The 18,347-nt window shown below is 42.4% G+C and overlaps 1 protein-coding gene across 1 annotated transcript; it reads right to left on the reverse strand.

The window, feature by feature from the left end:
- Positions 1 to 6,715: 6,715 nt before the first annotated feature.
- On the reverse strand, positions 6,716 to 8,603 carry LOC110900542. The gene is made up of 3 exons (XM_022147430.1): positions 7,845 to 8,603; positions 7,694 to 7,724; positions 6,716 to 7,644 (listed from the first exon to the last, which is right to left on the reverse strand). Exons 1-3 carry the CDS (start codon positions 8,601 to 8,603, stop codon positions 6,716 to 6,718), a joined length of 1,719 nt encoding a protein of 572 aa, XP_022003122.1.
- Between the last annotated feature and the right edge of the window lie 9,744 nt (positions 8,604 to 18,347).

An 18,347-nucleotide genomic window follows, 5' to 3' on the forward strand; every position in this document is an offset into this window, starting at 1 on the left:
CTGTACCTCGTCTCGGCAGAAGAGGGTTTCCATCAATTTTCAGAGACCTGATTTCAATACCCCTTCCAGATGTATGCATGTTACCTCGCACCTCTTGTGCATTTATCAGCTTTGTACTGCTCTTGCTAATAAAAACATCCCCATGCAATCTTTCTGAAAACGACCGAAAACCTAAATCCCCTAACCCTTGTTCATTAATGTCAGGCGGTTCAGAATTCATTTTCACAAAAACCTAATACCATGCAGACGTAACAATGGCTAAAAGTAAACCCTAGTTTAGCCGACAAGGAACAAACAGCTCAGCAAATCAGTAATCCACCAAACAATGGATACCTTGATGAAGAAGTAATAGCAATTCAGAGACCCTAATCCGCCACCACTCCAAACCATGCAACGAATCCAAAGCAAGAAATCAACCCGAGCAAGTTGGCGGCAAACCCTAGCAAGAAAAACGAAACGAACAAACCCTAAACCTGATTTCAAAAGATTAGAAACCACGGTAGAAGTCTAGAAACCTTACTCAGAAGGATCGACAACACCACAATTGCTAACCCAGATCAATCAAGAATAAGATCAGATGAACAAGAAGCTAGGGTTTCTCAGAAGTCGCCAAGATCGCCCAGAGCCATACATGCAGCAGAGAGTCTTTTTTTCACTACATTTGTCACTATTAGACTACCTACTTACCACGGTCCTCGGTTTGGAAAGGACGCCAGTGCTAGAACCTACGTAAAACCTACGTACTATTGTCCTCAGTTTGGGAAGGACACCAGTGTTAGAACCTACGTAAAACCTACATACTATTGTCCTCGGTTTGGGAAGGACACCAGCGCTAAACCTACGTACTTGATACGTACTACTGTCCTCGGTTAGGGAAGGGCACTTACGTAAAATCTACGTAAACTCATACTTACTACTGTCCTCGGATTGGGAAGGACACTTATAGATACAACTAGTCTAGTACAAACAACATGGGAAGCCCCCACTGATTATTGTAAAGATTTGGGAACAAGGGTACTGGGTAACGGGCGATTATGGCGACCAAGAAACCCTAGGCGATCTCTTTCAATCCTGATCTCAATTCTTCCTTATTGTCTACGAATTAGATCGCTTTTCTGGGTTATTGTCGGCAACAAGACATCATCAACGAATCTGAACAGGGTTTTGTGGCTGCAAACTCTTACGATTAGGGTTTCTCAATATTGGATTGACGGCGGTATTAGGAATCCAACAATTTCAATTCGTTGCTTTGCTAATCAGCTTGACAGCGATTATTAGGGTTTTTCTTTGCTTTGCTAATTGACGGCAGGGGTGCGGCTGTTTTCCTCATTGAATTAGGGTTTCGGCAGTTTGTTCCTACTTGCAATTAGTGTTGTTTCCAGAAGTTGCTTGGTGTCGGCTGGTTTGTTCATCAGAATCTGCTCGTATTCAGATTAGGGTGTCCATGGTTGAAGGTAAAACCTATGATATGTCTACTAAAGATGATCATGCTAATAGTTCTGCTGGAAACCAACAGGCTACTCATGGGAAACCGTCTTTATCATTTGATGAAATTGCTGCACGATTTATTGAAGTAGATGGGAACACTTTCCGGCCTAAGCGTGGTGTAACGAGTACAACACAAAGTGACCCCAAGGCTACAAACATCATCGATGAGCTCACCAAGGTAACAGTTCCAGTTCGGTTAGAAAATTGGGATGGTGGAAAGGCTGATAATTTTTGGGAGTACCCTAGCAAGTTTACGCCAAATTCAGACCTCGTTGGAGCATATTCTTCGGCTGATAAACAAAAACAAACAGGTTCTGGCTCTCCGGTACAGCTTTCATTTGCAAATATTGTGAAGGATACTAAAGAGAAAGCGAAGGTGAACTTTAGGGTGATGGAATCGAATGAGGCTGTTGATGGAGCTGATGTTGTCATTCCTCTATCTTCAGTTAAACAAGTCTCTGACAGGTATGCGAATACTTTGTATGGTTATTTTCTGGGTAAACGGCTGGCTTTTCCTGTTGTTGATTTCTATGCAAAGAACAATTGGGCAAAGTATGGATTGTCAAGAATTATGATGAATGCTCATGGGTTCTTCTTCTTTAAGTTCACAACGAAAGAAGGGAAGGATCAAATGTTAGAGGATGGACCGTGGATGATTAGAAACGTTCCAATCATTTTGAAAGAATGGTCAGCCTCTATCAAGTTGGAAAAAGAGGATTTAAAAGCGATTCCAGTTTGGGTCAAGATGCATGATGTGCCGTTAGCGGCATTTACTGAGGATGGGCTCAGTTTACTTGCTTCTAAGATTGGGGTACCTATAATGTTAGATTCGTATACGGCTACAATGTGTGCGGAATCTTGGGGAAGAAGCAGCTATGCTAGAGCTCTTATTGAAGTTCAGGCAGGAGTTGAGTTAAAGAAGAGTGTTACGGTAGCAATTCCTTCTTTGGAGGGTCTTAGTCATTCAAAGGTTAAAATTGAGTATGATTGGGAGCCGTTAAGATGTTCTTCTTGTTGTGTCTTCGGTCATGAGGATCACTCGTGTCCTCAGAACCCGCAGGTAAATTCGAATGGGGATACTGAGAAGAAGGATAGGATGATTTTCAAGTGGTAGGAGCCAAAAAGAAGAAACCAAATAATCAAGGGCTTCATATGAAAAACCAGAAGCCAAAGGTAGTTTACAGGCCAGTTGTCAACCCTAAACCGAAATCGTCATCAAAGAGTCCGGTACAGAATCCGGTTTCAACGTCTAACCCGTTTGACATTCTAAAGGATGATAATGGTAATCAGGGAGGTACTACTGTGGGTCGAGTGGAGAAGAAACGGTCAAGTGACAGGGAGGAATCGGATGAGGAAGTGGTGGAGGAAATCTATAATGAAACGAGTAAATTTATGACTTCGGGTATTCATCTTTCCTCTTCCTCTTCGAAAGCAGGGGCAAGCACCTCTTATTCCAAGTTATTTAATGGATAGGCTGTCTGCTTTTTGTCTGAAGGGGCTGCTGTTTTGCGGCTACTTTATATTTGATGATGGTGGTTGAGAATTATGTTTGTGTGTTTTGCATTATTTTGTCTACTAGATGTCGTGTCATGATGTATAGTAGACTAGGTAATGGGGTGTTATAGGTCTTTGGTTTTTATTTTGTTCTACATATATAGGGCATGTCCTGTATATGAATTAGTGTGGAACACTTCCTCACTACTTGTACTTATTTGCGGTTGCATTTTAATAGATTCACCGGGGTAACCCTTTACCCAAAAAAGGGTACTGGGTAACGCATAGTTATGAATGAACTTACGATTTCTGAACGAACTCATTAACTGAACAATCAACTGTGAACTCGGTCAACTTTGTTGTTGACACTCTGTTACATGCCTTGCAGGTCCTTAGGTACTCATGGAGCTTACACTGGGAGGCGCAGTCGTTGTGGTACATGGACAGTGGATGCCATGTTAAAAACATCATGACACTTTGAACTTAATACTTATGTTGGGTTTTCATATTATACTTCCGCTACTTAAACTACGTTTTGTTTGGACACCAATTGTATTGTGTTGGATTTCATAAACTACTTTCAATTATATGCTATGTTCAATATGATTGGTGGCTTGATCCTGGTCAGTCACGCCTCCAAGCGATGATACTCCGCGGGTGGATTTTGGGGGTGTGACAAATTGGTATCAGAGCCATTGGTTATAGTGAACTTGGTTTTATTAAAGGGAAAAAGTTTTTGTTAAAACCAGACTATAACCAGAACAGTGCTCAACGATCCCCAACGACGCTTCTCTCCACGTGCAAGACTCAACACTATAGGTGATATGGTTTATGTTTTATTACCTACTTGTTAGTTACATAGAACTTTGCTCATGGTATGTCTAGATAAACGTAGCAACTATTGTTTTTTTTTTGGGTAAAGGGTTACCCCGGTGATTTTATAAATTCACAAACAAAACAAGTAGTGAGGAAACGTCCACACTAGTTCAAACATGAGACATGCCCCATGTAAGTAAGCCAAACCACCAACAAATACAAATAAAACACACCTAGACACTTATCTAGAGAAACACACACAATCAACTAGCCAATATAAAAGTTAGCCTCTATCATCGATCATCTTGTCTTCAGCAATCTCCCACTCTGCCAACAGCTTCCGCACATTAGCACACTGTTTGAATTCGACGCCCATTAGCTTATATCGAATAGTCTTGAGAATTGTATCACAAATCACATCCGGGGGTCTCGTTTGATTTCTGAATAACCTTTGATTACGTTCTTGCCAAATAACATAAGCCGTCGCCCCAACCACGAGCCTACTAACATAATCAGCCGCCCTCTTCGACTTTCCTCGATCCTTAAGCCAACTGGTAATCGAAGACCATTTTTGATCAACATTAGCCATAGCCGCCTTGTCTCGGACCATACACCAAATTTGAGTAGAAAAACGACACTCAAAGAAAAGGTGTTCGTGAGAATCCACATTCTCAAAGCACAAGAGGCAACACATCATGTTCATATTTTTACGTCTTGAAATATCCCATTTTAAGATGATATCTTGCGTGAGGAGCTTCCGACGCATAATGAGCCACATTAAGAACGCATGTCTGCGAATGCATTGATTAAACCACACAATGTTAACCCAATCGATCTCTTGCTCCCTAGAACGAAGAGACTGCCAAACTCTAGACGAAGAAAAATCATGAAGATCGTCACCTTCTTTCCAGCATAATCTGTCATCAGTGTTCGGTTGCAAGTGGATAGAATCCAGCTGATTCAAATCATTGAACCGAGATCTCCAATCTTGCGGCCAAGCCCACGAATTATCAGAATAAAGATCCGCAACCTTGGCTTGTAACAAAAATCCTGCATTGGTTATCATTCTAGGCGAAACGAAATTAATGAGAGGCCCTAGATTACTCCATGTGTCAAACCAAGCTGAAGTTGTTTTACCATTCCCCAACTTCGACCAAATATAACTACTTAAAATCGGCCTGATTTGCAGAATTTTTCTCCATGACCAGCTACAATTCGCCCCTTCATTACATCTCCAAAAGTTACCTTGCTTTAACTTATATGAGTAAATCCAAGCGACCCATAGCGAATTCCTCTTGATCAAAACACTCCAAGCATGAGACGCCATAAGAGCCTTATTAACATCTCCAAGCCTCCTAATACCCAGCCCGCCCTCATACTTTGGAACGCAGATAGCATTCCAAGCAACTTTTGCTTTACCTCTATGAAAAGACGCTTCTTGAGACCACAGAAAATTCCGCATTTTCGCCTCCAGATCTTTAATAATACTAGCGGGTAGAATGAAAACTGAGGACCAGTAAATATGCATCGAAGCCAAAACCGAATTAATAAGCTGTAGTCTACCTGCGAAAGACAAAAGCTTATTCCTCCAATTATCGATTCTCTTCTCCATTCTCTCCACCAAAACACTACAATCTCTAGCAAGGAGTCTCGATGAAATAAGAGGAACACCCAAGTACCTAACCGGTAAAACTCCCTCCTCAAATGGTAAAATATTCAAAATAGCCTCCTTGACAGCAATAGAAACATTACAAAAAAACGCTGTGCTTTTTTGAATACTAGGAACCAATCCCGACATATTTGTGAAGCGAGTAAGAGCTTTCATAATAAACCGAGCTGAATAAACCTCTCCACGAGCAAACAGAAATAAATCATCTGCAAAACAGAGGTTGATGATACGCTGCTTCTCACATTTGTTGTGAAACTTGAACGACCTATCCATCCTAGAAGCATGCTGAAGAATACACGAAAGAATTTCCATAACAAGCGTGAAAAGATAAGGAGATAGCGGGTCTCCTTGACGTAACCCCCGACGACCTTTGAAATACCCGTGAATTTCCCCATTGATACAAAGAGAATAGGTTGGAGATGACACACAAGTCATAATCCAATCCACCATCCTAGAGTTGAACCCAAACCCAATGAGCACATCCTTTAGAAAACTCCAATGAACCGTATCGTATGCTTTTTGAATATCTACTTTAAACGCACACCGTGGAGGCCCAAAACTCCTATGATAATTGTGCATCAGCTCCTGAGTAAGAAGAATGTTATCAGAAATCTTCCTTCCCGGAACAAAGGCCAATTGGTTAATACCAACAATTTGAATCAAACACCCTTTAATACGATCCGCCACAATCTTGCTAATACATTTATAAATAACATTACAGCACGCTATTGGACGATAATCCGTGACCGTAGACGGCGTGCGCTTCTTAGGGATAAGAACAATGAGAGTATTATTCAGCTCCCGAAGAAGTTTACCTGTATTAAAGAAATCTATAATAGCATTCGAAACATCATGCCCAACCACCTCCCAAGCTCCTTTAAAAAACGCCGCCGTATACCCATCAGGGCCAGGAGCCTTTTCATTACCAATGGAAAACATAGCCCGTTTAACCTCTTCACATGTCACCGGACGAACCATATGAGTGGAATCATCAGCATTCAACTTATTCAAAAAAAGATCAGAAGAGGGACGAAGCTCTAAGGCATCTTCACTACCAAGGAACTTCTCATAATGAGTAACAAATGCGTTAGCGACACTTTCCCCTTCAAACATCTCCCCTTCCGAATTCATAATAACCTCAATACGAGTCACATGATTTCTGCTTTTCAACAAAGCATGAAAGAAAGCCGTATTGGAATCACCAGCCCGAAGCCAATCCACTTTAGATTTTTGCTTTAAAAAACGCTCTTAATCTAGGCACGCCTCTTGAAAAGCAGCCGTAATCCTTGTTTCTTGATTACGAAGATTGAGATTGGAAGGACATCTATCTATCTCCCGTTGAATCGCATCCAACTCCCCACGCAACGTTTCTACTTTCTTATGCAAATTACCTTGTTGGAATAATAAAGCACGAAGAGGTCTTTTCAAAAGACGAAGCTTCTTAACCAACTGGAATTGCTGAACGCCCACAACATTATTTTCCCACACCTTCTTGACCGCCTCAATAAAACCCGGTTTGTAAACTAAAAAGTTAGCAAACTTGAACGATTGATGCTTCTTGTTCTCTGTAGCTGGAATCTTTAGCAAACAAGGGCAATGATCGGATAACCGATTCGGGTGGAAAAACGCTACCGAGTTGGGAAAAACATCAACGAAAGGGGTATTACCCATAATTCTATCAATTTTCTTTAGAAGTCCAACTCCCTCCTTAGGCTTTTGGTTCCACGTAAAATGCATTCCCGAACTATTTATATCGAACACTTCTATATCCGAGACACACTCTTGAAAATCTCTCATACCAGGGGATATATTCGAAGCGCCCATCGACTTATCATCCAGATGCAGAGCTGAATTAAAGTCGCCTAATATAACCCACGGATTGTTACCAACAAGCACTTTATGTTTGGATAAATGATGCCATACCTCCCTTCGAGTGAGATAATAATTAGCCGCATACACAACTGAACAAAATAACCGCCTTTTATCTTGTTTAAAAATGATTTGAAAGTGCATAACCTGAGAAGATTGATCAAGCAAGATGACTTCAAGAATACCCGGATCCCAGCCAGCAATAATTCTTGTACCCTTCTGACAACTACTCCCATTCGAAGTCCAATCCCAACGACGGAAAACAGAAGAACAAACCTTATTCAGATTGTGAATATCCACATGGGATTCTAAAATAGCACAAAAAGACAGCCTAGTTTCCTTTACAATTTGACGAACCTCCTGTTGTTTCAGAGGGCGGTTCAACCCCCTAATGTTCCATGCAGCAAGACTAATCATTGGAAACAACTGGAGAAGGAGTGCTTGCCCCTTGTTTATCGTTTGGTTTCTTAGTGTTTTGTAACATAAAATCATTCGTTTCATTAAATACCTCCATGACCTCCTCACTGTCTGAGTCGACGAACCCATCTCCTTCAATATCATTCAAAGCAGCAAACGGATTTTTAGATTCAATTCCACTTGATGATGGATCTTTTTTCACCTCCCCCTTCGGTTTGGCAATCACCGGCCTATATTCAAATTTTTGTTTTTGTTTATTAACTTGGAATCCCTGTTTTCGAGCCACTTTCCTAGCCGGTACATCTTGATACCCATCTTTATGAATAACCGGGTACTTTTTATCATAACGCTTCCCTTGCACTTGATTCTTATCATTCTGACCCATCCTCTTTACAATATCAGGCTTTTTGGGGGTAAGAGGACATGTTTCAATCGAGTGGCCAAAGACACAACATTTAGAACATCTACTCGGGTACCATTCATATTCAACATACATAGTTTCTTTGACAAATCCCTCCCCCTCAAGTTCAGGAATTGCCAAAGTAATTTCCTCACGCAACTCCTTGTCAGCAGACACCTCGATTAAAGCTCTAGCATAACTACTTCGACCCCACATGTCCATACACATGGAAGTAGTATATGAATCCAGAAGTTTCGGTTCACCAATTGTTGTAGCAATCATGCTCAACCCATCTTCTGTATTAGCCGCAATTGGAATATCATGAATTTTAACCCATACCTGAACCTTTTTAACCTCCTTTTTCTCCAACTTAACAGTCGGATTCCATTCACAAAGAAACAACGGTTGAGACCGGATGATCCATGGTCCTCCTTTCAGTGCATCCAGCATACCCGTCTCATTAGAGAATTGGAAAAAGAAAAAAACCATTCGCATTCATCATGGTTTTTTCCAACCCAAATTTCTTCCAGTTATTACGAACGAAATACTCCACAACCGGGAACGCCACACGGTCACCCAAAAAATATCCATATAATGTGTTAGCTAACTTTTGTTGCACTGCACGAACAGATTCACGAGGAAGAACGACGTCACATCCCTCATGCATAGCTGGACTTGCAAGATTTCTAAAGTTAACTTTTCTTGACTTAGAAGCCGCAACCGAGTCCGTATACGATCTTGCATTCGAGGATTCACCTTGGACAGGATGAAAATTACGCGAGTTAAAATCAGTTTTCAAACCCTGAATACCACTCTCTGGAGCCCTACGGTTGTAGCAACTATTGTTTGAAACACATGTGTGCTTACTCTCTTCTGTCATCGCATTTTCGCGAACCTCTCTCACTCATGTTTCCCTTTTGTTATGAAGATCATGAGTGGACGTGTCAATATGACTCAAGCCCAGTTGACGGCTCTGATTAACGAACAAGTTGCTGCGGCACTTACAGCCGCTCAAGCAGGAGGTATACCCTGCAGTCGCAACTCACTCTAGGATCTTTAGATCCTACACTCCTAAACCAACTCTTGTGTTTAACCTTGTCCTGTTCTTATACACAACAGGTCAGCACGCTCAGCTACCTGTATGCACGTTCAAGACTTTTATGGACTGTCGTCCTAGTACATTCAGTGGCACTGAAGGGGCCGTTGGACTCCTCCACTGGTTCGAGAAGCTCGAATCGGTCTTCGAGATGTGTGAATGCCCTGAGGCTCGCAGGGTGAAGTATGCCACTGGTACTCTCGAAGGCATTGCGCTGACTTGTGGAATGCGCAAGTTCAGATGCTGGGGTTGGCGAATGCTAAAGCCACCCCATGGAACGAATTCAAGGTACTAATCAAGCGGAATACTGCACTCGTGATGACATCCACAAGTTGGAAGTGGAGTTCTTTAATCTGAAGATGACAGGGTCAGAGATAGAGGCGTATACGAAAAGGTCAAACGAGCTGGCTGTGACAACTCGAGTTTCCGAGATTCCACTTTCGCATTTATTGCACGTTCATTGCTTGTTTAGTGTTTACTTGCACAATTGGTTTACCTTGTAGCTGTATATGTTTTGGATTCAATAAAGTGTTTTGTGATTGTGCATGGTTATGTGTTAAGTGTGACATACTTAAATGTGGTGATGAGACTGTAAATTGTATATCTTGTGCATGCAATATGTGATAGATAATTCTTAAGGGTGCTTAGTGCTAATAGTGAAATTCTAATCATTCTTAACCCTAATCCCTTTCACTAATCATCACCCAAGAATCAAAACACGTACTTTCACATTCTCTAATCCTCTTTGGCAATCATCATCTTCATCATTGGCAAGCTCTCAATCATCACTCTTGATTCCACACTTTATCTAGAATCAATCCAAGGTGATTGTTTATTGATTGTTTGTTATTATCAATTCTTGATTATGTGATTCATGTAAACCCTAGTTCTTCACATACTAGTTCTGTACTTACTGATTGAACTCTGATTATTGTGAGATGATGTTGATTAGTTGTGTAATCGGTTGCCTGATGTTAAGACACAAGGATTGTAGAATGATTGATTGATAATTGGATTACTGCAATACAGATGCAGTGAAATTAGGGTTTCTTTTTTTTTGGGTAAAGGGTTACCCCGGTGATTTTATATCAAAAATTGAAACCAAGTAGAAAGGCTAACAAATGCCTTCATGAAAACGTAACTGTTACAATTACAATGAACTTGAATATTCGTATGTATGACTGATTGTTTGTCTGAGTTTCATGCTTACAAGGTCCAAACTTTAATTGCTTGTTGATGTCCGACTTTTAAAGATGATAACATAGTCCGAGTTTTATGGTTTGATCTTGTCCGACCTTTGAATGATAGGTCTCATATGTCTGAGTTTTGTTTAATTGATGTGGTCCGAATTTCAAAAGAATTTTAAGATCCGAGCTTTAATTAACCTTACATGGTCCGAGTATTATGACTTTGTGATATTGTCCGACCTTTATTGGCTTACATGGTCCAAACTTATGAGCCTCTTGGGTCCGAGTTTTGTGTATTACTCTTGTCCGACTTTTGATGAAAGTTTAACATTGTCCGACTTTTAAACATATAAGGGGTGTCCGACTTTTTAGCAAGGATAAGCCCTTGGTCCGACTTTTATACAAGGGAAGGGCTATCCGAGTTTTGTGGGGGATAACCCCTGTCCGACTTTGTAAGGGGGGAGCCCTTGGTCCGAGTTTGTTAAAGGATGGATGTCCGAGTTCTGTTAATTCTGTTTAGTCTCTAAACCTTTGTTAAGTTGTTTACTTAGCTCAATCATTTAACTCTTACAATATGTAACTCGGTTAGAGAAATACATTTAACAATTGTTAACACCGTTAACTAATATATCCTGTTAGACATGTAACATTGCCAGTGTATGAGTTCGGTTAAGTGCGTTAACCGTATGAAGTATGTTAACTGCCTGTAAATCCTGTCAAGCATAAATGGTGCGATTTTGACTAAACTGCATACGTGATATGTGATAACTGTTTAAACACACTTCGTGACATAAATGGCATGTGAACTTGAACTGATTTAATGATACATGCATACTATAGGACGTGATTGATTATTCGTGAGCACATACTTAGCATACCGAGCAAACCAAGGTGAGTTCACACAGCCAAGGCATGGGATTCCCGGGTTGGGAATTGGGTTGGAAGATTTGAATTGGATAATTACTCGTACTTACGCTATTGCTAGACTATATACCATCGTCCTCAGGTTAGTCAGGACACTTACGTAAAACCTACGTAAACTCATACCTACTACTGTCTTGCGGGTCGGAAGGACACTTACGTAAAACCTACGTAAACCCCACGCGTACCACTGTCCTCGGGGAAGGGCACTCACGTAAAACCTACGTGACCTTGTACGTATTCCTGTTCTCGAGTTAAGAAGAACACTCATGGTTGCAAATAGTCTAGTAAGGATAAACATGGGAAGCCCCCATTAGTAATAAATATAATCATGGGAAACCCCCACTATTAGTACATACATACATGGGAAGCCCCCACTAAAGGAACATACGATTTTGCTGTTTCGAACTTACTTTCTGTGAACTCGCTCAACTAGTTGTTGACTCTCTGCTGCATGCCTTGAAGGACCTTAGGTACATTTGGAGCTTGCACAGGGAGGAGCAGGTCGTTGTGGAGCATGGATCGTGGATGCCATGTTAAACTTTATAACACTTGAACTTATTACATACATTGGGTTTTCATATTATGCTTCCGCTACTAAACTACGTTTGGTTTGAACATCAATTGTATTGAGTTGGATTTTTATGAACTACTTTAATTATTATATGCTATGTTCAATATGATTGGTGGCTTGATCCTGGTCAGTCACGCTCCCAAGCGGTGATACTCCGCAGGTGGATTTTGGGGGTGTGACAGATTGGTATCAGAGCCATTGGTTATAGAGAACTTGGTTTTAATTTGGGAAAAACGTTTTTTATTAAAACCAGACTATAACCAGAACAGTGCTCTCAACGATCCACAACGACGCTTCGCTCCACGTGCAAGACTCAACATCCTAGGTAATAAGGTTTATGTCTATTGCCTACATGCTAGAATTACATAGAACTTTGCTCGCAGTATGCTTAGATTACATTGCTTACTATGCGTCATTACATGAGAACACCTATGTGCTTACACTCTTCTGTCATCGCACTACTCGCGAACCATTCTCACTTATTCTACTTTTACTATGAAGATCATGTCTGGACGTGTGAACATGACTCAAGCCCAGTTGACGGCTCTTATCAATGAACAAGTAGCTGCGGCACTTGCAGCTGCACAAGCAGGTAGTATACCCTGCGGATGTGATTCACACTGGGATCTTTAGATCCTACATTAACTCTTGTGTTTAACTTTGTCCTATTTGTACACAATAGGTCAACACGCCCCACAACCTGTCTGCACATTCAAGAACTTCATGGACTGTCGTCCAAGCACATTTAGTGGCACAGAAGGAGCAGTGGGACTCCTCCATTGGTTCGAAAAGCTCGAGTCGGTATTCGAGATGTGTGAATGCCCTGAGGCTCGCAGGGTCAAGTACGCCACTGGCACGTTGGAAGGAATTGCGCTAACTTGGTGGAACGCGCAAGTTCAACTCCTAGGGTTGGCAGCTGCTAACGCCACCCCTTGGAAGGATTTCAAGGAATTAATCAAAAGGGAATACTGCACACGTGATGACATCCACAAGTTGGAAGTGGAGCTTTATCATTTGAAAATGACGGGGTCGGAAATCGAAGCTTACACGAAACGGTCGAACGAACTGGCCATCTTGTGTCCAACCATGGTGGACCCTCCAATCAAGCGCATTGAGTTGTACCTCAAGGGTCTAGCCTCAGATATTCAGAGCCATGTGACATCGGCTAACCTCGACAACATCCAAGACATCCAGCGTCTTGCTCATCGCCTCACGGATCAGGCGGTGGAACAAAACAAGTTGCCCAAACGCATCAGTGCTACCACTCCAGCTGCTACTCCCACTACCCCCCAGTGACAACAAAAGAAAGTGGGAGGGGGATTCTAGCAAAGGTTCAGCAACAGTTCAGTCGCAAGCTCAGCAACAGAAGACTGACTACTACCAGAGTCCTAGTCAGCAATCTTCTGGTGGTCATAGGTAGAAAAGGTATCAAGGGTTTCACCCCAAGTGTCACAACTGTAACAGGCATCACAGCGGCCAGTACAACAAGGGTCGTTGTCAGAGGTGCCTCAAGATGGGTCACGAGGCCAAAGACTGTAGGAGTCCACGACCTGCGAATCAAAACCAGCAACCACAACTACCAGCTCCACAAAACCCGCAGCAGCAGCAACAACGGGGCAACAGGGGATGTTTTCAGTGTGGGGCTGAAGGTCATTTCAAGCGTGATTGCCCCTAGTTAAACCAGAACCAGAATCGCAAAAACAACAACAACCAAGGCAATGGTAACAACAACGGTGGGAACAATAACGACAATGAAGCTAGGGGCCGTGCCTTTGTACTGGGTCGAGGTGACGCAAGGAGCGATCCTAACGTAGTCATGGGTAAGTTTCTTCTCGACGACCTTTACGTTACTGTTTTGTTTGATTCGGGTGCAGATACAAGTTATGTGTCTCTTAAAGTCAGTCAAATGTTAAAACGTGCACCAACCCCCTTAAGCACCAAACATGTCGTAGAGTTAGCTAATGGTAAAAATCTGGAGGCCACACACATAGTTCAGGGTTGTAATCTTATCCTCGCTGGTCAAGCTTTCTCTATCGACCTCATTCCTATAGTTCTGGGGAGTTTCGACATCGTCGTTGGTATGGATTGGTTATCAAGCAGCAAGCAGAGATCATATGTAAAGAGAAGATCATCCGTATTCCTCGTTCTGGAAAAGAACCTCTCGACGTTCAAGGCGACAAGAGTGGTGCTGTGGTTGGCATCATCTCCTTACTGAAGGCTCAGAAATGTTTACGAAAGGGGCACATTGCCATTTTGGCACTAGTTACTGATGCATCAGCGAAAGAGAAAAGAATAGAGGATATCCCAGTTGTACGCGATTTTCCTCAAGTGTTTCCTGAAGATTACCTGGTCTACCGCCTCATCGCCAGGTCGAATTTCAAATCGAGCTCGCTCCAGGAGCAGCACCTATAGCTCGTGCACCGTATCGTTTATCTCCAACCGAATTGGAAGAACTGTCAAAGCAGCTACAAGAGCTCTTGGAAAAGGGCTTTATTCGTCCTAGCTCTTCGCCTTGGGGAGCTCCAGTGTTATTCGTGAAAAAGAAGAACGGTACCTTCAGGATGTGCATTGATTACCGCGAACGGAACAAGGTGACAGTGAAGAACCGCTACCCTCTGCCGCGTATTGGTGACTTATTCGACCAGTTGCAAGGGTCGAGCTACTACTCCAAGATTGATCTAAGGTCGGGTTACCATCAGCTGAGAGTCCGGGATGAGGACGTCTCCAAGACAGCATTCAGAACTCGTTACGGCCACTACGAGTTTCTAGTCATGCCATTCGGGCTAACGAATGCGCCTGCAGTTTTCATGGATCTTATGAACAAGGTGTGCAAGCCTTATTTAGACAAGTTCGTGATTGTTTTCATCGACGATATTCTGATCTACTCCAAGAGTCAGGAGGAACACGAGCAGCACCTACGACTTATCTTGGAACTCCTTCGAAAGGAACAACTGTACGCCGAGTTTTCAAAATGCGACTTCTGGCTTCGTGAAGTCCACTTCCTAGGCCATGTGTTGAACAAGGATGGGATTCATGTCGATCCATCGAAGATAGATTCGATCAGGAACTGGCCTGCACCGCGTACACCAACGGAAATACGCCAATTCTTGGGTTTGGCGGGTTATTACAGACGATTTATCAAAGACTTCTCCAAGATCGCACAGCCGCTTACATTGCTAACACAGAAAGGTGTTACTTATCGCTGGGGTAATACACAAGAAACGGCTTTCCAATACCTAAAGGATAGGCTTTACAGCGCCCCTATTCTCTCATTGCCGGAGGGCACGGATGATTTTGTGGTTTATTGTGACGCGTCGATACAGGGTCTTGGTTGTGTATTGATGCAAAGGGATAAAGTCATTGCCTACGCTTCGTGGCAACTCAAGGTTCATGAACGAAACTACACGACGCACGATTTAGAGCTGGGAGTTGTTGTTTTCGCGCTCAAGATATGGCGACACTACCTGTACGGTACCAAGTGCACAATTTACACCGATCACAGGAGTCTCGAGCATATCCTTAAGCAAAAGGATTTGAACATGTGTCAACGAAGATCGGTCGAACTTTTGAACGATTACGAATGCGCTATCAAGTACCATCCAGGCAAAGCCAATGTTGTGGCTGACGCCCTCAGTCGGAAAGACACTACACCTAAGCGCGTACGAGCATTGCAACTCACCATTCAGTCTACTCTTCCAGCATAGATACGAGATGCCCAGGTGGAAGCATTGAAACCAGAAATCGTTAGGGCTGAAGCCTTACGTGGCTCAAGGCAACGATTAGAACAGAAGGAAGACGGCGCCTACTATGTAACGGGGCGTATTTGGGTCCCACTTTTTGGAGACTTACGCGAGCTGGTAATGGATGAAGCTCACAAGTCTCGCTACTCGGTATATCCAGGGTCGGATAAAATGTACCACGACATCAGAACTACTTATTGGTGGCCTAGCATGAAGGCCCACATCGCTACCTATGTCAGCAAATGCTTGACCTGTGCTAGAGTCAAGGCAGAGTAACTACTACCAGCGGGCCTACTCCAACAACCAAAGATACCACAATGGAAATGGGAGGAAATTTCCATGGATTTTGTTACAGGCCTACCTAGATCCCAGCGTGGGAACGATACTATTTGGGTGATCGTGGATCGACTCACCAAGTCTCCTCATTTCCTGGCAATCAAAGAAACCGACAAGTTTTCCACACTAGCAGACATATACTTGAAGGAAGTAGTCTCAAGGCACGGGGTGCCCACCTCTATCATTTCGGATCGCGATGCACGATTCACATCAGAACTATGGCAAGCAATGGACAAGGCTTTTGGCTCTCGGTTAGATATGAGCACAGCATATCACCCTCAGACGGATGGGCAGTCTGAGCGCACGATTCAAACCTTAGAAGACATGCTTCAGGCATGTGTTATCGATTTTGGCAACAGATGGGAAAAGCACCTCCCTTTAGTGGAGTTTTCATACAATAACAGTTATCACACCAGCATACAAGCCGCTCCATTCGAGGCATTGTACGGGCGTAAATGCCGGTCATCTCTCTGTTGGGCAGAGGTGGGGGATAGTCAGATCACGGGTCCAGAACTTATAGTGGACACCACGGAAAAGATTGCACAGATAAGACAACGCATGGCGGCAGCACGCGACTGTCAGAAAAGCTACGCGGATAAGCGTAGGAAGCCATTGGAATTTCAGGTCGGGGACCGGGTTTTACTTAAAGTCTCATCCTGGAAGGGTGTGGTTCGCTTTGGCAAGCAAGGTAAACTCAATCCGCGGTATGTCGGACCGTTCGAAATCGCAGAAAGAATAGGCAAAGTGGCCTACAGACTAAACTTACCAGCTGAACTCGGTGCAGTTCACAATGTTTTTCATGTGTCGAATCTGAAGAAGTGCCTGTCAGATGAGACTCTCATAGTTCCTTTGAAGGAACTCACTATCGACGAGCGGTTGCAGTTCGTCGAGGAACCTGTTGAAATCACGGATCAGGACATTAAGGTCCTCAAGAACACAAGAATCCCTCTTGTTCGAGTTCGTTGGAACTCCCGTCGCGGCCCAGAGTTCACCCGGGAGCGTGAAGATCAAATGAAACTCAAGTATCCCCAGTTATTCGAAAACCGTGCAACCACTACTGAGGCTGAAGCTACTACTGCAGAATTTCGGGATGAAATTCCAAATCAACGGGGGGATGATGTGACACCCCAGGAAAACCAGTAAACGACACAACTTACCTAGCTTCCTCAGTAACCGCATGCTAAATTTCGGGACGAAATTTCTTTCAAGTTGGGGATAATGTGACAACTCGAGTTTCCGAGATTCCACTTTCGCATTTATTGCACGTTCATTGCTTGTTTAGTGTTTACTTGCACAATTGGTTTACCTTGTAGCTGTATATGTTTTGGATTCAATAAAGTGTTTTGTGATTGTGCATGGTTATGTGTTAAGTGTGACAAATACTTAAATGTGGTGATGAGACTGTAAATTGTATATCTTGTGCATGCAATATGTGATAGATAATTCTTAAGGGTGCTTAGTGCTAATAGTGAAATTCTAATCATTCTTAACCCTAATCCCTTTCACTAATCATCACCCAAGAATCAAAACACGTACTTTCACATTCTCTAATCCTCTTTGGCAATCATCATCTTCATCATTGGCAAGCTCTCAATCATCACTCTTGATTCCACACTTTATCTAGAATCAATCCAAGGTGATTGTTTATTGATTGTTTGTTATTATCAATTCTTGATTGTTCTGTACTTACTGATTGAACTCTGATTATTGTGAGATGATGTTGATTAGTTGTGTAATCGGTTGCCTGATGTTAAGACACAAGGATTGTAGAATGATTGATTGATAATTGGATTACTGCAATACAAATGCAATGAAATTAGGGTTTCTTTTTTTGGGTAAAGGGTTACCCCGGTGATTTTATATCAAAAATTGAAACCAAGTAGAAAGGCTAACAAATGCCTTCGTGAAAACGTGAAAACGTAACTGTTACAATTACAATGAACTTGAATATTCGTATGTATGACTGATTGTTTGTCTGAGTTTCATGCTTACAAGGTCCAAACTTTAATTGCTTGTTGATGTCCGACTTTTAAAGATGATAACATAGTCCGAGTTTTATGGTTTGATCTTGTCCGACCTTTGAATGATAGGTCTCATATGTCTGAGTTTTGTTTAATTGATGTGGTCCGAATTTCAAAAGAATTTTAAGATCCGAGCTTTAATTAACCTTACATGGTCCGAGTATTATGACTTTGTGATATTGTCCGACCTTTATTGGCTTACATGGTCCGAACTTATGAGCCTCTTGGGTCCGAGTTTTGTGTATTACTCTTGTCCGACTTTTGATGAAAGTTTAACATTGTCCGACTTTTAAACATATAAGGGGTGTCCGACTTTTTA

This window comes from Helianthus annuus, chromosome 13, assembly GCF_002127325.2.
Source record: "Helianthus annuus cultivar XRQ/B chromosome 13, HanXRQr2.0-SUNRISE, whole genome shotgun sequence".
NCBI classification, from domain to species: Eukaryota; Viridiplantae; Streptophyta; class Magnoliopsida; order Asterales; family Asteraceae; genus Helianthus; species Helianthus annuus.